Source organism: Geotrypetes seraphini, chromosome 6 (assembly GCF_902459505.1).
Source record: "Geotrypetes seraphini chromosome 6, aGeoSer1.1, whole genome shotgun sequence".
NCBI classification, from domain to species: Eukaryota; Metazoa; Chordata; class Amphibia; order Gymnophiona; family Dermophiidae; genus Geotrypetes; species Geotrypetes seraphini.
The window spans coordinates 196,797,466-196,820,993 of NC_047089.1; the positions used below are offsets into that span (position 1 = coordinate 196,797,466).

General features: G+C 43.6%; 1 protein-coding gene across 2 annotated transcripts in view; it reads right to left on the reverse strand.

The window, feature by feature from the left end:
• Positions 1-7,226: 7,226 nt before the first annotated feature.
• Positions 7,227-23,528, reverse strand: part of ZMAT4 (zinc finger matrin-type 4) — a 446,679-nt gene continuing 430,377 nt past the window's right edge. For both annotated transcript variants that reach the window (XM_033947497.1, XM_033947498.1), the window contains exon 7: positions 7,227-7,564. In XM_033947497.1, the coding sequence (XP_033803388.1) occupies positions 7,549-7,564 (16 nt within the window). In that variant the 3' untranslated portion in view covers positions 7,227-7,548. The remainder of the gene's footprint in view (positions 7,565-23,528) is intronic.

Sequence of the window (23,528 nt, forward strand, 5' to 3'; positions counted from 1 at the left end):
GGACTAGAGAGTTGCGCGGGGACAGAAATCCCACCCCTCCCCACCCGTCCCCGTCAAAGTCCCACCTGTCCCCACCCATCCCCGTGTGGAATCCCACCCATCCCCACCCGTCCCCATGAGGAATCCCTCCATACCCACCCGTCCCCGTGAGGAATCCCCTCCGTCCCCACCTGTCCTATAAACTTCAGAAATAGTTATTTCATTTAATTATGCTACTGAATTAAAGGCTCCGGTAGAAACCCATTTACAAATAAGCAGAGATTTTATTAATTTGGAAATAATTGGGAAGAGCCTCTAATGTTTATAAATTTTTATAAACACAACTAATATACTACCTGAAGCAAAAAAAAAAAAGAAATAGAATTTTTTTCCTACCTTTGTTGCCTGGTTTCTGCTTTCCTCATGTTCTCATTCAATTCCTTCCATCCACTATATCTCTTCTCTCTGCGTCTTCCATTTGCTCTGTTACTGTGCCTCTCCCTTTCTCCCCCCTTCCAAATTGGTCTGGCACCCATCATCCTCCCTCCCTCCCTCTCTTCCCCATTTCCTTTCAGCGTCCTTCTCCCCCATCTTCCCCATGTCCTGTCAGCGTCCTTCTCCTCCCTCTGTCTTCCCCATGTGCTTTCAGTATCCTTCTCCCCCTCTGTCTTCCCCATGTCCTTTCAGCGTCCTTTTCTCCCCCATCTTCCCATGTCCTTTCAGCGTCCTTCTCCCCCGTCTTTCCCATGTCCTTTCAGCTTCCTTCTCTCCCCTCTGTCTTCCCCATGTCCTTTCAGCGTCCTTCTCCATCCCTTTGTCTTCCCCATGTGCTTTCAGCATCCTTCTCCACCCCTTTGTCTTCCCCATGTGCTTTCAGCGTCCTTCTCCCCCCTCTGTCTTCCCCAGTGCTTTCAGCGTCCTTCTCCCCCCTCAGTTTTACCCATTTCCCTTAAGCGTCTTTTCTTCTCCACTCCACCTTTCCTCCCTTTCTCCCTCCCTGCCCCTTACCTTCATGGCACTTCCCCGGTCCGACAAACCTCCCTGCCCTGAATCCAGCTGCTGTAAGAAGGAATTTAGATTCGCGGCTACAGGGCAGGGAGATTTGTCGGACCGGGCCTGTTGTCAATCGGTCGGTCAGGGGAAAGCGCCACGAAGGTAAGGGGATCTGGCCGGCTCTGCACCCCCCCTAAGGCTGCCCTGGGGCGGACTGCCCCCCCCCTTGGTACGCCACTGCCTTGAATTTTTCCTACCTGCCCTGCCGCAGCACACAGCCGACCGGAGGTCTTCCTGATGTCAGCGCTGACATCGTGGAAGATTTCCGGTCAGCTGTGTGCTGCGGCAAGACAGGTAGGGAACAGAAGATGAGCCTCGCGGCTCGAGTGCATCCAACCCCGCAGGAATCCCGTGACCCTAGGGGGCGTCCCCACGGGATCCCCGTGACCCTAGGGGGTGTCCCCACAGGATCCCTGTGACCCTAGGGGGCGTGCCCATGGGATCGCCGTGACCCGAAGGGGGAACCCGCGGGATCCCTGTGGGTCCCGCGGGATTCCTGTCGCCCCCGTTCCCATGCAGCTCTCTAGCCTGGACTATGAATTATAGGAGTCCGAGGTGGTGTTTCTGAGGATCAATTGAATTTACTTGAAATTATTCATATGAGAGCTACTGGTGGATCAAAAAGTGATTGTTTCATCAATTGAGGTTCTTGATAAAGGCTTCCATATAAGTTGGACTATTAAAGAAAAGTGCTAAAATTAAAAATACTAGTGACAGCAGCATAAACTCTATCCACTGTCAGACGTGTGAAGTTAAAAAAAAACCTCTATAAACAGACACTTAGAACTTACCATATTGTGCCAGCACCAAGAACACAAACTGCACCACTCCTACATGGAAAAAGTCAGCATTGCAGATATTCTAGAACAGTGTTCTTCAACCGCCGGTCCGTGGACCGGTGCCAGTCCGCAGAAATTTTCTGCCGGTTCGTCGGGCCGGCACATCCATCAAGCCCAAGACAGCATTCTTCAGCCGCCGGTCCACAGTGCAATCAACGCGACATCTTCGGGCCGGCTCCCTGGGAAAAGGCTCCTACCAGCATGCTGCGCCTGAACCGGAAGCATTCTCTCTGATATCGCAACGTCAGAGGCTTCCAGATGAGGTGTGGGACGTGCGTGAGTAGCCGCTGCCCACAGCTTTGTGCAATGCAGCACTCAGGAAGCTGGCCCGAAGACGCCGAGTTGATCGCACAGTGGACTGGCCCGAAGATAACACCCAGGGGCAGGCCAGAAGGCAAGGCACATGGAGGGAGAGCGACAACAACAGTAGGGGAAATGCTTTTTTTTTTTTTTTAATTTAGTGATGATTTGTCTGTTCAGGAAGAAATGCATTTGTTTCTTTTCCTCTGGGGTTGTACTGCTTGCAGTCTTGCATCTTAGGGTTTGTTTGTAAATATTAGTAGTTCTAGTTTTTGGTCCTGCATTTGCATGGGGTTATCTGTTTTCTGGCAGGAATGAATGTTGAAAAGCATTTGTATATTTTAATTTTTTTGTTAACCATTATGTGTTGTTAATACAATTATATTGTATGTATATATGAAAAATGAATGGAAAAAATGGTGTTACAATTAGTACTATTATGGGGGCGGGGTCTGGAGCAGAGATTGAGTGGAGGTGGGCACGACTTAGCCCAGTGATCTTCAACTGCCGGTCCGCGGACCAGTGCAGGTCCACAAAATAATTATTTTATTTCCGCCGGTCCATAGGTGTCAGAAGGTTGCAGAACACTGTTCTAGAACATCAGTAACCCTTCAGTTGGGAAAAGAGCAAGGCTGGAGTTGGTGGTGGGAGGTGGCAAACAGGGAAACTGCCCTAGGCCCCACAGCTCCAGGGAGTTCCTATGAGCTAAAATGTCCTTCCCTTCTCCCCACACTGTTCCGAAGTTCTCCTCACCTTTTAAAATTCAAGGAGGTCACTGGCACAACAGTGATGCTCTAGCATTGACCGCGGCATCTTTGGCACTGTTTCTCTGTTGCTGACTGCCCCCACCCCTGCCACAACTTCCTGTTTCTACTCCAGCGAACCATGTCACAGGAACAGCAAGGAGGCAGCTGTGGGAAGTGCTAAAGAATCGTTGTTTTACCCATGACCTCCTTGCATTTGTACAGTTGAGGAGGGCCTCGGAATGGGGTTGGGAGAAGAGATGGGATGGCATGTGGTGGACTAGGAGATGGGGTGGAGGGGGGAGGGAATGAAGGAGGAGAAAGGAGGAGGCATTTGGTGGGTGGGAAATTTGGGGGAAGAGCAGGGAGGCCAACCGGAGTCTCAGATCTCCTTCCCAATGCATTCTGGGATGCACTGGGAGGGGCCTAAGACTCCGATAGTGATCTGATCAAAGGCCCCTCCCATGGGAGTGGCTTTAGGTATCTGGCCAATTGTAGTGTTAAGCAACTCCCAATGCATCCCAGAATGCACTGGGAAGGAGACCTATGACTCTCGCTGGCCCATGGGAGGGGCCTTATGTGCTTGGGCCAATCAGAGCCTTAGGCCCATCCTGGTGCATTCCAGGATGCACCAGGAAAGGGAAGGCCCGCTATTCTGAAGAGGTGGGCCTTCTTGTTAAAGGTATGGTGGGGGGTTTCTGTGGGCTTGGGGGGATGGGGATTTGGGGGGTGCTGGCAGGAGGAAGTGGGCATCCCTCCTGCTGGGGATGTTGTGGGGGGGGGGTGCTGGCAGGAGGGAGTGGGTATTCCTCCTGCCAGGGATGTTGTGTGTGGGTGATGCCAGCAAGAGGGAGTGGGCATCCCTCCTGCCAGGTTTATTGTAGGGGGGTGCCTGCAGGAGGGAGTGGGCTTCCCTCCTGCCGGGGATGTTGTGTGTGTGTGGGGGGGGGGGGTGCAATGATTGGGTGGTGAGGTGGAACATATTGCCTTCATGTCTCTGAGCAGAGTTCTACTAGTTAATAATTAACAACTGCTGAATTACTATCTATGAATATTTTTCACATAGTGACTTTTCTGTATACAAGGCAGGAGGGAGTGGGCATCACTCCTGCCGGGGAATATTTATAGCTTTACAGCAAGAGGGATTGGGCATCCCTCCTGCCATGGACAGAGTGTGTGTGTATGTATGTGTGTGGGGGGGAGGGGGAGTCAGTGTTTCCCTGCTGCTGCTGCTCAGCTGATCACAGCAAGGAGATTCCCTTGCCATGATCAGCTCAGCATCTGAAACATGGACACCGGTTAGAGACTTGGGGTGGTTAGGTATGATTAGGCATCTGTCCGTTAGAACAGATGCGATTCTATATAGCATACCCGTGTGAGATTCTCAAAAGCCGATTAGGTGGCTGCTGAGACTGGGCATCCTATACAGAATCAGGCACAAGGTGCTCACTGCTTCAGTGAATCCCCCCTCCTTCCTAATTGACCTTATTCCCCTTTCCTACCACCCTGCAGGTTTTTTAAGGCAGCTTGATGCTCCTCCCACCCCACCCAACCCAACCTAGTTTATGGGCTAATGTTTATATTAGCATGCAGTACCTGCAAAAAATTAATGTGGAAGGACTTACCAGCTGCTATTTAGGAGACACTAATGGTTCCTGTGTTAACCCAGTCAATGCATTCTAATCCTAATGTTCTACTTGCATAATGCTTCCTCACTATTTCTCCACCCATGTCATGCGTCCTGCAAAAAATTTAAAAGAAAAATAGCTAACATGTGTGTTATCACATGCTAATAAGCAAAACTACCACAAAATGCTTTAACATGTTTTGTAGTAGCCTGCTGGTATGTGCTAATCTTACATTATGAATTAAAGGTCTGATTCCATAAACAGGCGTCCCGATTGTAGGCGGTGTTAGGCGTCATACCACTGTCTGGCAGCCAAGCGGGACTAACATAAAAACAAAACAAAACATGAGGAAGGCCGCCTACAACTGTAGGCATTTGTCAAGGGTGCAGAGAGATGCCTATGGATATAAGCTTGCACAAGACAGGTTGTGGGCATGATTTCACCCGGATGTGGCCTTGGATGAGCTTAAGCGGCCATACATGTTTCCTGCGTGTTGTGAAAGACCCCAGAAATGTAGGGCAGCAAAATGTCGGCCTACATTTTTAAAACCTAAAAGTAGATGCGGCCGCTTCAACAGATCGTGGCTCAGCTGGCTCAGCTGATCAGGGTAAAATACAGCTGCTGTGATCAGCTGAGCGACTGTGGCAGGAGACCCCCCCTGAGCCCCCGACACCCTGCCAGAAAGAATCCCAGTAGGAAGGATGCCCATTCCCTCCTAAAGCATCCCCTTGGAGTCCCTAAACCCCTCTGGAACCCCCAACACCTCCAACCAGTGACACCCCCCCAATGCTCAACCAATCAAACATCCAGATACCCCAGATACTCCCAAACATCCTGACACCCACCCTGTACCCCTAAGACCACCTCAACAACTCCCATCCCAACCTCCATGTGCCTTTGATGACGGAAGGCCGGCCAGAGGGATGCTCGCGCCCTCTGGCCAGCAGGCCCGCCTCATCAAAATGGCGGGCCTGCCCCTTCCTGATGCATCCTAGAGGTGCTGTAGGTCTCCTTCAGGGTGCACCCTGGATGGCGTGGCCTAAGATTCCAATAGGGCCATATCTGGAAAATTCTATAATGGGCACCTCCTTCTAGGCACCCCAATAACACACCATGAACAGCTTCTGGGCACCTATATAGATTCCATTACAGAATACTATCATAACTTGGCATCGATGCACTAATAATTTAGGCACCCTCACTGACATCAGTCATAGAACTCGCATAACTCCAAATCTTATTTCTCCCTTGCCCCCCTAAAAAATAACCCAATCTTCATGACAGTGCATAAATTGCAGATATATGGGGGAATTCATCAAGGAGCGCTAAATGATTTAGTGCATGCTAAATGCTAAGACGCTCAAAGGAATATAATAGGTGTCTTAACATTTAGCACATGCTAAACTGGTTAGTGCCCCTTGATGAATTCCCCCCTTAATTGCAATGTCAATAATAAAATAAATGTCCAAATACAATGGAGAAGACACACCTGTAAGTCTTCAACTGGCCAATCCAGTCTCATCTGGTAGCACTATAGAAATAAAAGTTTAAAATTCCCCAGAAAATCTGACTTTTCTGCAGTTGGTAATAAAATCAACAGAGAACAAAAGGAATAACTGCAGATACAATGTACCTCGATGCAGCTGCTTTATTAATACTAAAAGGGTATTGTAAAATGCTCAAATTCACAACAAATCAAACGCACAGATAAACCACATGTAAAAATTTTTATATAATCCACAAAAGTTGTGTTGGAAAAGGACCCGACACGGCCCATGTTTCGATTGTAATTCCTTCCTCAGGGGTCCTATGTGAAATAAACAAATACCAGTGCTTGAGTCAACATCATCTCATTTAGAAATGAAGGCAATGTTGACTCAAGCATTACATTACATTACATTCGTGACTTCTATTCCACCCGTACCTTGCAGTTCTAGGCGGATTACAAAAGAAGCTAACTGGACATTTCCAGGAAAATTACCATTTTGGATTTAGGATTACAAAAAAAGATAACTGGACATTTCCAGGGGAATTACCATTTAGGGAGCTATTTGAATGGTTGAGATTTTGCAGAGGAAAATTGCAAGAGTGGAAGAGACTTTGAAGGGGAATTTACAAGGGAGGGGGTGGACAAGGGGAAGAGTTATTTGTTTCATTCACATACATTGATAAATTGACTTTTCTTAGGACCCCTGAGGAAGGAATTGCAATAGAAACACGAGCCATGTTGGGTCCTTTTCCAAAACAACTTTTGTGGATTATATGAAAATTTTTATATGTGGATTTTATCCATAAAAAATTTATACATGCGGATTTTATCTGTGCATTTTATTTGTTGTGACTTTGAGCATTTTATAATATCCTTTTGGTATTAATAAAACACCTGCATGAAAGTACACTGTATCTGCAGTTTTTCCTTCAGCACTATAAAAATACACAATAGTAGTTGCAACTGTTCACATCAAGAAAACAAGACTAATGTGCTGAAATATTCTTTCTGGGTAGAATAGTAATGACTTCTTTTCAGTAGCTCCTTCTTTTTATACATACTGATACAAATAATGCAGCAGACTGAAGAAAGTATGTTTATTTTTGCTTTAAAACTGATTATTACAACACAGTTATGAATACATGAACAAAATAGACTTACACATCCTGAAATAATCCAAGAATAAATATTAAATAAATTATTATAATTTAGGTTCCTTTTTTTATAATATATATTACTCTTTACCAAAGCACTTGAATCGGGTAAGGAAAAATATGGTGATGGTTTGAGAAGGACTGATCTGAGAACCTGCCCGTTGCATTAAAAAGGTAAATTCTAGTGAAACTTTCTTTTAAAGCTCCTCACAAAATAAAAATCAGTTCTGTGGTCTGAATACAAAAATCAATACAGGTGCTAATCGATGATCCACTTTAGAATTATTCATTATCCAAGAAACACGGCCATTTCCAGTGGTTTATTATCTCTTGATGTTTGTATTTTTTTTGATTGATAGTTTTCTACTCGGTCTTCAGGCTGCAACACAGATAGGGAAACATCTTATTAACATTTCACACTCTCTACCTGAAAACAACTTTGCCAAGTATAAAGATTTATGAAATATATTTGTGGTGGGAAATAGTAAGTACCACTTGCATGTCTGTACAGACATAGGCAGAAAGGGGTCAATATTTAAAATGATTTAAGTGGGCAGGAGATGCTCCTGTCCACTTAAATTACACTTAGAGAGCTAGCCACTAATATTCACTGGCACTTAACTGAGCAGTATAATCGAATGTCAGCATCATCCAGCCATCATGCAAGAATGGGGCATTCCAGGGCAGAATCCGGAAATATTTAGTGCCTGTATCCACATAGCTAAACAGGTAGATAGGATCGCAAAAAAAGGCTGTCCTAACTCTGCTTGCTTACCTATGTGGGGTTCTGGCACTGAATATTGGCAAGTACTGATAGTTATGATGAGAGTTTGCGGCTGTCATTTCTATAGGTAACTGCAAGGAGCAGGAGTGAGGGGATTCGCTCCTGCCCCAGTGACCCTGTTGGACCACCAGAGAGCTATGGTAGGCCTGGGGGGACCTACCTAGACTGGAGGGGAAGGTTGAGAAAGGGAAGAAGGGGAACATTTTCAGGATTGGGAAAGGGCTCCTAGGACTCCATAAAGACTTTAAATAGTTATGCAAGTCATGGCCAAATATTCAGCTGGGGTTATTATATAAAAGGATGCCTTTGTGAAAAGTTTAAAAAGGCATCTAAGTTTCAACTTATTTTATAAAGGTGAGTAGAGAACTTAAAGCAGATTATTCTGCCTTAACCTCCCTACAAACTCTTACTTAAAGCAACCCACTTGATACTCACAGGGCAAGAGAAGGTTCCACAAGTATCATAGGTGCCATAGAGGGGCATTTTCGATAGGACATATAAGTTGAACGTTTTAGGCAGGACGTCCACAAACCCAGGAGAAAAAAATGTCCATTTTCAAAGCAGCCAGTCATCTATCTTTTATTTTTGAAAATGACCTAGGTATAAGTTTTGGTCCTTAGGACGTCTACTTTTTTTTGGCCATTTTCAAAAATAAAAGCATCCATGTGAAAAATGCACAAAAGTAAGTTTTGTAGACATACCCAACTACTTTCACTGATTGCAGCAGAGAAACCCCTATCAGCTGAGCTGGTTTCAGGGATTTCTGCCAGCTTAGCTGATGGAGATTCCCCCTGCCAGGATCAACTGGAGCCCTATACCCCTCCCCCCCACATCCATCATCATTCCTGGACATTCCCCCCCACATCACCTGACACCACCTGACATGAGGCTACAACCCCCACATCACCTGACAGGCAACACCACCCAACATGAGGTAACACCTCCCCCACATCACCCGACACCCCCAACATGAGGCAACACCCCCATATCACCTGACATGAGGCAACGCTGCCCCCCACATCACCCAACACCCCCGTATCTTCCAATGCAAAATTGCCAGGAGGGAAACCCACTTCCTCCTGCCTACATGGCCGCGTGCTGAGAATGATGGGCCTTCCCCCTCCCATTGTGTGTTGGGATGCAGCAGGAGGGGCCTAAGGCTCAAAATGGGGAAGGCCATCATTCTCTGCACATGGCTCTGTACACAGGAGGAAGTGGGCTTCCCTCCTACTGATTTTGCATTGGAAGATACAGGGATATCTAGTGATATAGGAGATGGTGTTGCCTGATGTCGGGTGATGTGTCTTTTAATCGGTGCAGCCAATTGAACCAATTAAACTAATTAAATTAGGCGGCACTAGGGCATCTACCGCCACCTAACCAATGGCGCTGTTTTGAGAATCTGGGCCAAAGTGCTTTGTAAGTTCTAGTTCAATCCTTATGTGTAAATAAGTATGAATATTTATTTCATTTACATTTTAACTTGAAGCCATTTTTACTAGGAAAATGCAAGCAAACAAGAAGCATTCAGAGAACAAATAAAGCAGAATGAAACATAGTTGTGTACAGTCTTTCACAGCTGGGTGCAATATTTTAGAACACTTGACATTTCGGCATAATTATTTCTAAGGCATGCTGCTCTGTGGTACAGCTAAAGATGTCAGGTGAAGATAACAGAGATTATATAGCCTCAGAAGCATGAAGTGCTTTTGCTCCTGTGTCTCTTTGGCCAGGCAGATAAGATTTTCTATTTCTTTTACTCTCACTTTCTTGCTGGGTCCTTTTGATTTTGATTGGACCCATTGCTAGGCACAGCAGTGTTCCAGGGAGCCTCAGGAGCAGATAAAGGGTCCCTTTAGGTGGGGTTTCTCTCCAGTGATGCATCCACAAACCAGAAGCTCCGCAAGAGCTCAGGCTGCAGTAACAGTGAGAAGATGAAGTACTGGCACCTCGTTCCCTGAAAAGACCCATTGGCTCCTCCAGTCATGGCACCCCGGGTGGTCACCCATTTCATGGGCCCCTTCCAACATCTCTGTATTTTTAAACTAAGAATTTGCAGGGACTTTTTTTTTTCTCTGATCAAAATAAAACATAAAGCATATTCCATTTTAAATCATTTATGTGTTTTATCATGCTTCTATTAATTATTCAACACAATGATAGTTCCTGAGTACAATTCTGATAGCCAGGGAAACCTGGAGACTTTATAGGTTGCACCGCACTGAGCCAATTTTGAAACTCCAGGGGTTGGTTTTTTTTAATGCCAATGATGTTTAGCCTGAACACCTTAATCCGGCATGTGGATTGTGGGAGGGTTTGATGTCTGAGGCTTTTTCTTGGGTATACAGTTTTGGCCTGTGAATAAGTGCTGTTCTTTACTATTGCATTATTCTTGTAAAAGAGTTATACAGTATTTATTGGATTTTCCCTTATCTGAGTTATTTGGACTTTACAGGTTGTGACATCTTTAAGACAACCAACCAAAAACAGTTGTTACAGCACACATGCTTTTAAAAAACCAGCTTTCTTCAGACAACACATGGAAATTCATTTCAAAATTTCACAAAAACAAAGGGCTAGATTGATTAAAGTGTGTTTTATGTTAGCGCACACTAACACTATTGACCTGCATCATTGGTAAATAGGCCCTATTGCATTAATGGAACAGGTGGTAATAATGTGCATTAATGGGTTTTAGAGTGTGGTAAAACGGTAGCACCTTTTAGTAAATCTAGTCCACAGTTTTCCAAACTGCTTCAAAAAGGACATGAAACGTTTGCAGGTTTGTTAAATTGGTTCAAAAAAGTCTTTTCATTTTTAAAGTTATTGCTACCAAAACTATCTAGCATTCCTAGAGTGCAACTAGACTACACCGCACCAGATACACAAATGTCAGTCTCTGTGCTGGGAGGTTTTCATTCTAGTCAACAAGCAAAATAAATAGGAGGCTTTCGGAAATGTATTTACAGCAAGCTTGGCTTAAATTTCAAGGTTAAGCATTTTACATAATCATGCTGAGGAAAGCTAGATCCTACTTCAGCCAACAACACTTTGCCATCCTTGTCCAATCCATCATCCTCTCCAAACTAGATTACTGCAACGCCATCTACTTAAATCTATCAAAAAAAAGTATTCTAAGACTCCAGCTAATCCAGAATACTGCAGCCAAACTGATCTTCTCAAAACGCAAGTCTGACCATGCCTCCCCACTCCTTGCCAAACTTCATTGGCTCCCAATAATCTCCAGAATCCATTTCAAATGTTCCTGCCTGGCTTTCAAGATCATTCACGGAATCCTGCCTCCTCTTATCCCACTGTCTTTCAACTCCTCCAGTCCCGACTCCTCCAGAACTGCCCAAAGGCTTAAACTAGCCTTCCCCTCTCCACGCGGCATCCACTATTCAGGCAAACTGGGAAAATCCCTTCTCTTCAAAATCACAGGTCTTTGGAACGACCTCACCACCCCGCTGCGGAACCTGAGCTCCCTTCAGTTATTCCGCAAAAAACTGAAAACCTGGCTTTTCAGCAAATTGTAGTTCTATCCTTCCCCCCTTTCTCTCCCCCCTTCTACACATAAGTTCATGTAATCCTTTTTTCTTCTTCTCTACCCACTATTTTAAGTTCTTGTAAACCGTGTCGAGCTCCATTCTCATGGAGATGATGCGGTATATAAACTTAAGATTTAGATTAGATTAGATTAGATCAATAAAATATCATAAAATGAGTGAGGAAGCATAAAATCACATGGCATGACAATAGATGTCAGCTAACAGATGAACAATATACACAAGATGACAAGAGGGGAAGGGAAATATTACAATGTACAATCAAGGAAAGAAAGGGAGGGAGAATATTAGGGAAGTTTCACAATCAGTTCTTTATCAATGAAGAGCCAAGGGTTAAGACAGTGAGCATTCAAACCTGTCCTGGGGGAATCCCAGCTAGTCAGGTTTTCAGGATATCCACAATAAATATTCATGAGATCGATTTGCTTACACTATATCCTTGATATGCAACTCTATCCATGCCTATTCATTGTGAAAATCCTGGGTTAAGTTTTAAGAGACCCTGAAAAGGAGGATTTTAAGTGGGACTTGAACAGGGTAAAGGAGAGGGTATGGCACAACAGCTCAGTATAAATACCCCAGGCATATAGAAACATGATGGCAAACAAAGTCCAAATGGCCCATCCAGTCTGCCCATCCACTGTATCCACTATCTCCTCCTTTCTCTAAGAAATCCCATATCTTGAATTCAAATACAGTCTTTGTCTCCACCAACTCTACTGGGAGACTATTCCATGAATCTACCATCCTTTCTGTAAGGAAGTGTTTCCTTAGATTACTCCTGAGTCTATCACCTCTTAACTTCATCCTATGTCAACTCCTTCTAGAGTTTTCCTTCATTTGAAAAAGACTCACTTCCTGTACATTAACCCCACAGAGATATTTAAATGTCTCAGTCATATCCCCTCTCTCCTGTCTTTCTTCCAGAGTATACATATTAAGGTCTCTAAGTTTGTCTCCATACAATTTATGACAAAGACCACTAACCAATTTTGTAGCAGCCCTCTGGACCGACTCCATCCTATTTATATCTTTTTGAAGGTGCGGTCTCCAAAATTGCAAACAGTATTCCAAATGGGACCTCACCAGAGACTTATACAAGGTCATTATCACCTCCCTTTTCCTACTAGCCATTCCTCTCCTTATGCACCCAAGCATCTTCCTGGCTTTGACCGTCACTTTTTCTACCTGTTTTATCAACTTGAGATCATCAGACACAATCACCCCTAAGTCTTGCTCTTCTTCCGTACACAGAAGAACTTCGCTTCCTAAATGTTTTTGCTTATTTCAAAAGCATGATATACCACACAGCCTCATCGGATCAGGGCAGTTTACAATAAAGACATATTATATTTAGTTGAAAATAACTCCAATAATTAGACAGGAAAGTATAATCCACATATCCTTATAAGAATTACATAAAAATAGACACCCATAGACACATTCAATGTATGAGAACATCAATACGCCTAAGTCATATTTAACCACACATATTGAAAATCATGTTTAGTTCTCTAAAGCCTACTGAAAATAATATGCTTTCAGTAGATTATTCCAAAAAGTCACAACAAGCCAGAAAAATGCTCTCTCTCTTGGGTAATAACCCAATGGGCCATTTTGAAGTGAGGCAATGCTAATCGAAAGTCTTGAAGGGATCTTAGACATCTGCAAGGTGTATATAGAATTGTTCAACTACTCAGAAAAGCTGGTTCCTGATCCCAAAGAGCCTTGTGAGCTACACAAAGTAAATTAAATTTACTTCTAAAGGGCATAGGAAGACAATGATACTTTAAAAAAAAGGAGTAACATTATCAAATTTCCTGGCATTTTTCAGTAGCCTAATACCCGAGTTTTGTAATTTTTACTATTCCATTCTGGATTTTTGCAGCCCAAGTGCGTGATCCTGCATTTTTTATCATTAAATCATATAGTTGTTGCCAATTACCAGACCATTCTTCATGCATCACTTGTAGATCCCGCCTCATGTTATCCACACCCATTGGGGTATCTACCCTACTACAGAGCTTGGTATAATCTGCAAAAGACAAACTTTGCCAGACAATTCTTCCGCAATATCACTCACAAAGATGTTAAAAAGAGCTGGCCCAAGGTCAGATCCTTGCGGCACTCCACTAAGTGCTGTGAACAAGGCTGCCCTGTGAACTTCTAAAAGCTAATTTGCTCAGCATTTCATATTCTGTTCTTTTCACTGTTTTTCAGCATTATATCTGCTTAATTTTTCTTCTCCTTCTCCCTGTTTGTAACTTAAAAAAATAAAAAACACAAAAAAATAAACCCTTCTCTTTCCTCTGTTAAATCTTATTTCTTCTTCCTTTTCATAGGAATAAGGGTAAGACTTATATTAACTCTAAATAAATCCTGGTGCATATGGCACAGGGTGACTAAAGTTTGGAAAATCCTGTTATAAATCCTGTGTTGTAGGGTAGCCACTGATTTGGTATAGAGCCTGCTTTTTTGTTTAAAATCCTGTGTTTTAGTGTAGCTACTGATCTGGTATAGAGCCTGTATTCTGACTTACTAGTTTTCAGCCATTGTTTTCTGCTGATTAGGTGTAGAAGTGAGGGGCTCTAATTTATTACTAAGGTTAACTGCATTTTCTTTGGGACAGTGCTGTGAACAAGGCTGCCCTGTGAACTTCTAAAAGCTAAGATACTCAGCATTTCATATTCTGTTCTTTCCACTGTTTTCAGCATTATATCTGTTTAATTTCTCTTCTCCTCCTCCCTGTTTCCTATTTAAAAAAACACAAAAAATAAACCCTTCTCTTTCTCTATTAAATCTTATTTCCTCTTTCCCTTCATAGGAATAAGGGTAAGACTTATAGTCCCACCCACTCCAGGGACCACTTTTCATATATAGAGACCCAAATAATCAGGACTACTAAAATTTAGTCACTTCACAACCAATCAAGATGACCTTTATTCTATGCAATCACTGTGGTGCTTTAATTCCAGGACACACTATTTGGAGGCTTAAGGCTTGCCCCACCTGTCTTCAACTTGCTAGTATTAAGGAGGAGCTCTGCAAACTTAAACAGGAATTGAATACAATTAAAGCAGCTTCCATCGCTCCACAAAATCATACCAACTTACCACCTCTACCTCAAAGAATAAAACAGCCCAGAAATAAATGGGTCACAGTAGGCTCAGGAAGACTGCGACATGTAACACAGAAACATCCACCTTCACTAATATTACTTCTACAGAATTCCTTCGCTCCACTAGTGCACTGCGATACTCAAGAAAACAGAAGAGAGGTGGGACTGGAACCAATGAAGGTAACTCAAGAGAATAAGCACAAATAAAAAAGCCCAAAACAGAAAACTATTACTGTTGGGGGATTCCATCATCAGAGGCATTAACCTTGGAACACAAGGCGAGGAGACCAAAATAGTGAAATGTCTTCCAGGATCCTCAGCTACCAGGAGTTCTAGGCAAATACAGACTATAATTAAGGAAGAAACTAAGGATTTTAACACTGATGTTGTTATCCATCTGGGAACAAATGACCTGGCCAACAACTCCAGCACAGAAAGCTTTTCGGGAGCTTGGTGAGGACATGAAAAACACAGAAGACTTTAATAGATGGCTCAAAGCCTGGTGTCATCAAGAAGGCTTCAGGTACATAGGAGGATGGAGAAATACATGGAAGGATAAGAAGCTATATTGCACTGATGGGCTACATATTACTACAGCAGGAAAAAGAAACCTTGCAGAGAAATTTAGACAATATGTTTCAAGGCATTTAAACTAGAAGGTGGGAGTGGTGTATATATGAAGGACAATTATAGAGACCACCCCCAGCAAACGAAAAGATGTGATAGTAGTAAAGATTGCAACATAAACAATATCAGCAACTCATTTCTTAGTATTGCAACGGAAAGTGAAACGAAACAAAAATGTATAATAAAAGGAAATTACCACTGAAAAATTGCTGGAAAGCGATGACCACAAATTCTCGCAGTCTAAGCAACAAAGTTCGTGATCTGCAAGCCCTTATGTTAGAGGCATATCTAGATATTGTCGCTATCACAGAGACATGGTTCAGTGAATCAAATGGATGGGATGCAAACATACCGGGATATAATCTTTTTAGGAAGGACAGAGATGGTTAAAAAGGTGGAGGAGTAGCTCTCTATGTAAAAATCAATATCCAAGCGACCGAATTGCAAGGGACCTGGGGAGAGGAAGAAGCGATATGGATTGCTCTGAAAAGAGAAGATAGAACTTCTATCTATGTGGGTGTAGTCTACAGACCTCCAACTCAATCGCAGCAAATTGATAAGGATCTGATTATGGATATCCAAAAAATTGGAAGGAAAGAGGAGGTTCTGCTGTTGAGAGATTTCAACCTGCTGGATGCGGACTGGAATGTTCCATCTGCAGAATCGGAAAGAAGTAGGGAGATTGTGGATGCCTTTCAAGAGGCTCTGCTCAGACAAATGGTGACGGAACCCACGAGGGAAAAAGCAATATTGGATCTGGTCCTCACAAATGGAGAGAGTATCTCTAATGTTCGAGTGGGTGCTCACATGGGAAGTAGCGATCTTCAAACGGTTTGGTTTGATATAACGGCTAAAGTGGAGTGCGGCCGCACGATACTTAAAGTCCTAGATTTCAAACGTACAGACTTTAATGCAAAGGAAGAGTACCTGAAGAAAGAGCTGTTGGGATGGGAGGACATAAGAGAAGTGGAAAGACAGTGGTCTAAGCTGAAGGCGCGATAAAAATGGCTACGGACCTTTATGTGAAGAAAATCAATAAAAACAAGAGAAAAAGGAAGCCGATATGGTTCTCCAAACTAGTGGCGGAGAAATTAAAGGCGAAAGAGTTGGCGTTCGTGAAATATAAAAAAACCCAAGAAGAGGAGTGCAAAAAGGACTACAGGGTGAAACTGAAAAAGCCAAGAGAGAGAGAGATACGTCTGGCAAAAGCACATGCAGAAGAACAAATGGTAAAAATGCTGGGAACCGATATGTGGAGAGTGATGAGGAAAAAGCAAATGTGCTAAACAAATACTTCTGTTCTGTGTTCACAGAAGAAAATCCTGGAGAAGGACCGAGATTGTCTGGCAAAGTTACACGAGAAAATGGAGTGGATTCTGCACTGTTCATGGAGGAGAGTGTTTATGAGCAACTTGAAGGTGGACAAAGCAATGGGACCAGACGGGATCCATCCCAGGATACTACGGGAGCTCAGAGAGGCTCTGGCGAGTCCTATTAAAAACTTGTTCAACAAATCTCTGGAGATGGGAGTGGTTCCTGGGGATTGGAGGAGAGCGGATGTGGTTCCTATTCACAAAAGTGGTCACAGGGATGAAGCAGGAAAACTACAGGCTGGTGAGCCTCACTTCAATTGTTGGAAAAATAATGGAAGTATTGCTGAAAGAAAGGATAGTGTACTTCCTTGAATCTAATGGGTTGCAGGATCCGAGGCAACATGGCTTTACAAAAAGTAAATTGTGCCAAACGAACCTGATTGAATTTTTTGATTGGGTGACCAGAGAGATGGATCAAAGACATATGCTAGATGTAATTTACTTAGATTTCAGCAAAGCCTTTGATACAGTTCCTCATAGGAGACTGTTGAACAAACTTGAAGGGCTGAAGTTAGGACCCAAAGTGGTGAACTGGGTTAGAAACTGGCTGTTGGACAGTCGCCAGAGGGTGGTGGTTAATGGAAGTCGCGCAGAGGAAGGAAAGGTGAGTAGTGGAGTTCCTCAGGGTTCGGTGCTGGGGCCAATCCTATTCAATATGTTTGTGAGTGACATTGCTGAAGGGTTAGAAGGAAAAGTATGCCTTTTTGCAGATGATACCAAGATTTGTAACAGAGTAGACACCGAAGAGGGAGTGGAAAATATGAGAAAGGATCTGCAAAAGTTAGAGGAATGGTCTACTGCCTGGCAACTAAAATTCAATGCAAAGAAATGCAGAGTAATGCATTTGGGGATTAATAATCAGAAGGAACCGTATATGCTGGGAGGTGAGAAGCTGATATGCATGGACGGGGAGAGGGACCTTGGGGTGATAGTGTCTGAAGATCTAAAGGCGAAAAAACAGTGTGACAAGGCAGTGGCTGCTGCCAGAAGGATGCTGGGCTGTATAAAGAGAGGCGTAGCCAGTAGAAGGAAGAAGGTGTTGATGCCCCTGTACAGGTCATTGGTGAGGCCCCACTTGGAGTATTGTGTTCAGTTTTGGAGACCATATCTGGCGAAGGACATAAGAAGACTTGAGGCGGTCCAGAGAAGGGTGACAAAAATGATAGGAGGCTTGCGCCAGAAGACGTATGAGGAGAGAATGGAACCCTGAATATGTATACCCTAGAGGAAAGAAGGGACAGGGGAGATATGATTCAGACATTCAAATACTTGAAGGGTATTAACATAGAACAAAATCTTTTCCAGATAAAGGAAAATGGTAAAACCAGAGGACATAATTTGAGGTTGAGGGGTGGTAGATTCAAAGGCAATGTTAGGAAATTCTACTTTACAGAGAGGGTGGTGGATGCCTGGAATGCACTCCTGAGAGAGGTGGTGGAGAGTAAAACTGTGACTGTGTTCAAAGAAGCGTGGGATGAACACAGAGGATCTAGAATCAGAAAATAATATTAAATATTGAACTAAGGCCAGTACTGGGCAGACTTGCACGGTCTGTGTCTGTGTATGACTGTTTGGTGGGGGATGGGCTGGGTAGGGCTTCAGTGGCTGGGAGGGTGTAGATGGGCTGGAGTAGGTTTTAAAGGAGATTTCGGCAGTTGGATTCTTGCCCAGAAATAGCTAAGAAAAAAATTTAAAAATTTAAATTGAATCAGGTTGGGCAGACTGGATGGATCATTCGGGTCTTTACCTGCTGTTATCCACTATGACTGTTACTATCCTATTCCTCTGAGCAAACTCCATTTACCACTACCCTTTGTTTCCTTCCACTTAATCAAGTTCATCAATTTAGGGCCCATATCAAAGGCACTCTGTTTATTTATGAACCGCCTATGTGGCAAAGGCTTTGGGAGATGGACATAGAGAATGGCAGCTTGCCTAATGAATGGTCATTCCAGGGAGGAGCGTTGGGGTAGATATGTGAAAAGAGTAATTAGCAGCTACTGAATGAAGGCACTGGTAAGTATGCCGGAGAAGCTTGAATTATGTGCAGAAACAAATGGAGAGCCAATGAAATGTAGCAGAGTGGGCAACAGCCATTCCCAGGTCTAGAAGCAATTATATTTGAAGCACAGAGTAATGGTACTAATGAGGCATTGCTTTTTATTGCTGGATTTGTCAATGTAGGAGACAAATATAGATAAGATACAACATACTATTCTGAATTGGATGCCACATTCTTCTAGGATTGATTTTTTTTATTTTTTTGCAATTTATTTTCCACTATTGGATTAATAGCAGCCTACAATAACATGGCATGCTTATTCTCAGTATCTTAGGGGTGAGTCATGAAAACTTGATTTGTTTTCAAGCCATTGGTTGCATAAAATGTGCTATTTACATATCATTGGTGGCAGTCTGTGAATATGCTGTACCCAAAGGCAGCAAATAACAGGCAGCTCTGCTGAATTCAAACTATAGCAGACTTCTGGACTGGCAACTGCAAATCTGTGGATCTGAGAATGGCCCTGAATGTCCTCTCCCCTATGTTATATAAACTGAATGGGGGCATTTGAGGTTTAACCAACCTTTACCATGGGTTTTATTATCTGAGTAATTAAGAAATGTTTTCAGCACAAGTGAAACCATTACTGCACACCACATTAAAATGTATGATAATATGGTCAATAACAATTTGGTGGCAGCGCAAACAAAAAAAAAACATTTTTGGCACTTGTTGTGTGGAAATTTAGGGCCCGTTTTAGAAAGCTATGGTAGCAAGTCCCAGTACAGAAAATATGATATAGCCATAGAAATTGAATGGACTGCGTTGCATTTGCTGTGCGGGAATCACTACTGTGACTTTGTAAAAAGGGCCCTTAATGTCAAGTCCAGGGCAGTACAGAAAGGTTAATTGAGAGGAGCGGGTATCTAGTGGCATCCTCTCTCTCTCTGTCCAAATGGACCATCTTGCCCTAGATTGCTTTCTGCACCAGTCCTCGGAACCCCCTCCAGCATGACTGTCCCCCTTCCTGCCCCAATCCTGAAACATATCCCTGGTGTCTAGTGGCACTCCCCAACACGACCTCTTCCTCCCCCCCCCCCACTTCTGCCAAACCCCTGAAACATATCTCTGGTATCTGGCAGTAGAGGCCAACCGAAACGGCTACTGAAACTCTCAACACTTTCAGCCGAAACAAAAACTACAGATAAAAATATATCACCTGGTGTCAGCTGAAGCCAAAACTGAAACTGAAAACTAAAATTTTGTTGTATGAATGTGAACCAATGAGAAGCCCACTGGAGATTGTCAGAGTTTGCAGCCAGGAGCCTTCTGGAGATTATTACCCACCAGTCCCAGCAGAGACGTTCCAAGGGGAGGGGGGGACGGTCCACCCCGGGTGCAGCCTTAGGGGGGGATGCACAGCCGGCCAGGTCCGGAATATTGTACTGGGCCGATCAGCCTGCCTCTCCCCGACGTCAATTCTGCTGTCGGAGAGGAAGTTCGGGCCAATCAATCGCTGCCTAGCTTGGCAGAACTTCCTCTCCAATGGCAGAATTGACTTCGGGAAAAGGAATGCTGGTCGGCCCAATGCAGGGAAGACGCAGGGAAGGAGAGCTTGGGGCGGCAGCGGCTTTGGGGGATGTTATCCGATGGCGGTGACTTGGGGGGCTGTTCCCCGATGGTGGCGGCAATGGCTTGGGGAAGGGCAGGGAGAAAGAAAGAAAGGAGGCAAGCAGGGAGACAGAAGGGAAACAGAAAAATAAAGAGGGCATGAAGAGAGAAAAAAGAAAGAGAGTCAGGGAGAAAGAAAGGGCAGGGAGAGAGGAAGAAAAAGTTGGGGGAGGGAATGAGGTCTGGAGGAGAAGAAGCATACAGGCTGAAAGAAGGGAAGAAAGATTGGATGCACAGTCAGAAGAAGAAAGTGCAACCAGAGACTCATGAAATCACCAGACAACAAGGTAGGAAAAATGTATTATTTTCAATTTAGTGGTCAAAATGTGTCTGAATTTATTTCTGCTGTCTATATTTTGCACTATGGCCCCCCTTTTACTAAACCACAATAGCAGTTTTTAAAGCAGGGAGCCTATGAGCGTCGAGAGCAGCCCTGGGCATTCAGCGCAGCTCCCTGCGCTAAAAACTGCTATTGTGCTTTAGTAAAAAGGGAGGGGGGGGGTATTTGTCTATTTTTGTTACTGAGGTGACAGTGCATAGAGTCATCTGCTTGACCTCTTTGAAAAAACCCCAGAATAGGAATGATAATTAAAATTTTCTCAGCGTACAGTGTGCTTTGTGTTTTTTTAAATTTTATTGTTGATAGATCATTTTGACTTGGTCATTTTAAAAGTAGCTTGCAAGTCCAAAAAATGTGGGCACCCCTGAGCTAGAGCGTTGAAGCTGCGTGTTTCTGCCGTAAAGGTCATCTCTGATGCAACCGGAAGTTGCATCAGAGACGACCTTTACGGCAGCCATATGCAACTACAATGCTCTGGCTGCTGTAAGAAGGCAGTTTAGACATCGCCGGCCACAGGGCAGGGAGGTTTGTCAGTTCGGGCCTGTTGTCCGGGCTGGGGAGGGGTGGGGGGTGGGGAGAAAGCACCACAAAGGTAAGGGGCAGGGAGGGAGAAAGGGAGAAAAGGTAGGGTGGAGAGGAAAACAGGGTAAAACAGAGGGGGGAGAAGGACGCTGAAAGCACATGGGGGATGACAAAGGGGGGAGAAGGACACTGAAAGCACATGGGGAAGACAGAGTGGGAAGAAGATGCTGAATGGAAATGGGGAACAGAAAATGGGGAGAAGATGCTGAAGGGAATTGAGGAACAGAGAGTGGGGAGAAGATGCTGCAAGAAATGAATTTATCAAACAACGCTGACTTAATTACTTTTCGAAAAGCACCATAAGATAGCATGGCTCCGCCAATGCAATTACCCAACCAGGACTGCTCCTTACTTGCTTGAAATGCAAGAGTCCTATCTAGAAAAGTCTTGTATCTGCAGCCAGTATAAAGAGAGGCGTAGTCAGTAGAAGGAAGAAGGTGTTGATGCCCCTGTACAGGTCATTGGTGAGGCCCCACTTGGAGTATTGTGTTCAGCTTTGGAGACCGTATCTGGCGAAAGACGTAAGAAGACTTGAGGCGGTCCAGAGGAGGGCGAAGAAAATGATAGGAGGCTTGCACCAGAAGACGTATGAGGAGAGACTGGAAGCCCTGAATATGTATACCCTAGAGGAAAGGAGAGACAGGGGAGATATGATTCAGACGTTCAAATACTGTAAGGGTATTAACGTAGAACAAAATCTTTTCCAGAGAAAAGAAAATGGTAAAACCAGAGGACATAATTTGAGGTTGAGGGGTGGTAGATTCAGGGGCAATGTTAGGAAATTCTACTTTACGGAGAGGGTAGTGGATGCCTGGAATGCGCTCCCGAGAGAGGTGGTGGAGAGTAAAACTGTGACTGAGTTCAAAGAAGCGTGGGATGAACACAGAAAATTTAGAATCAGAAAATAATATTAAATATTGAACTAGGCCAGTTACTGGGCAGACTTGCACGGTCTGTGTCTGTGTATGGCCGTTTGGTGGAGGATGGGCAGGAGAGCACTTCAATGGCTGGGAGGGTGTAGATGGGCTGGAGTAAATCTTAACAGAGATTTTGGCAGTTGGAACCCAAGCACAGTACCGGGTAAAGCTTTGGATTCTTGCCCAGAAATAGCTAAGAAGAAAAAAAAAAAAAATTTAATTTGAATCAGGTTGGGCAGACTGGATGGACCATTCGGGTCTTTATCTGCCGTCATCTACTATGTTACTATGTTACTATGCCAGTAATTTTTGGATAAGCAAATAAATTGCAACTCCTAGGTATCCTCATTGGGCTGTAGAACACGAAATGAGATAAAAGGTAAGTTTGGGGCCAATCCCCATATCAGCTTAAAACAGATGCAAGAGAATTTGAATAATATTCGTGCCTCTAATGGCAGCCAGTGTAACAGTCGGTAGTAAGGACTAATGTGGTCATTTTTCTTCAACCCAAATATTAATCGGACAGCCATATTTTGTACTATTCTCAATTTTCTCAGGATTTTCTTTGGAGCTCCCAAATAAACAATGTTGCAGTAATTCAGTATGGATAAAACTAGTGCCTGTACTAATAGTCTAAAGGATAGAGGATCAAAATCTTTTTTAATGGTTTTTAGTTTCCATAGTGCAAAAAAGCACTTCTTTACCACTGAGTTCGTATGTTCTACCAGCGAGGGAGAAATATCAGTTTTAAGAGCAGAGAAATTATTTTTATTCCCTCCCTTCTGCCCTCTGCCTGCATGAAATTAATGATAAATTGAAACATCTTTGAATTCCATCTAATATTTCAGAATTAGCCATGTGGTACAGTCATTAATGCTCCAAGTATGAGCCTCATATTCTTTCCAGCAAAGCATACAACATTAATATTATAAATTGCATATAAAACAGAGATGTTCCATTCATTTTAATAAGGGTTTCAGCTGTTAAGACCAGAGAGTTAAAAACAACAACAACAAAAAATGAATACCTTCTCTCAAGAGACAGGTTTCTCTCCAGCCATTTATCGAAAGCTGACAGGCTGGCTGATATTCAGGTTTGTTAACATTCAGCACGGTGCAGACTCTGTGTTAAAAGGTGCTTTATTAATAGCGTTACAGCAATAAGGGACAGTATCTGCTATTTACTATCCTTATAACTGTCTGTCACCTGAAAAGGAATTCTGCTACTATAATACTAACAAAGTTGGCTATTAAAGAGAGGGATCTTTGGAAGCAAAACTAATAAAAACAAGAGGCCATTTGAGAAGATGCTAGAAGAATAGTGAGCTTGTTCCTTCCCTCTTCCCCTTCCTATTTCTTGAAAT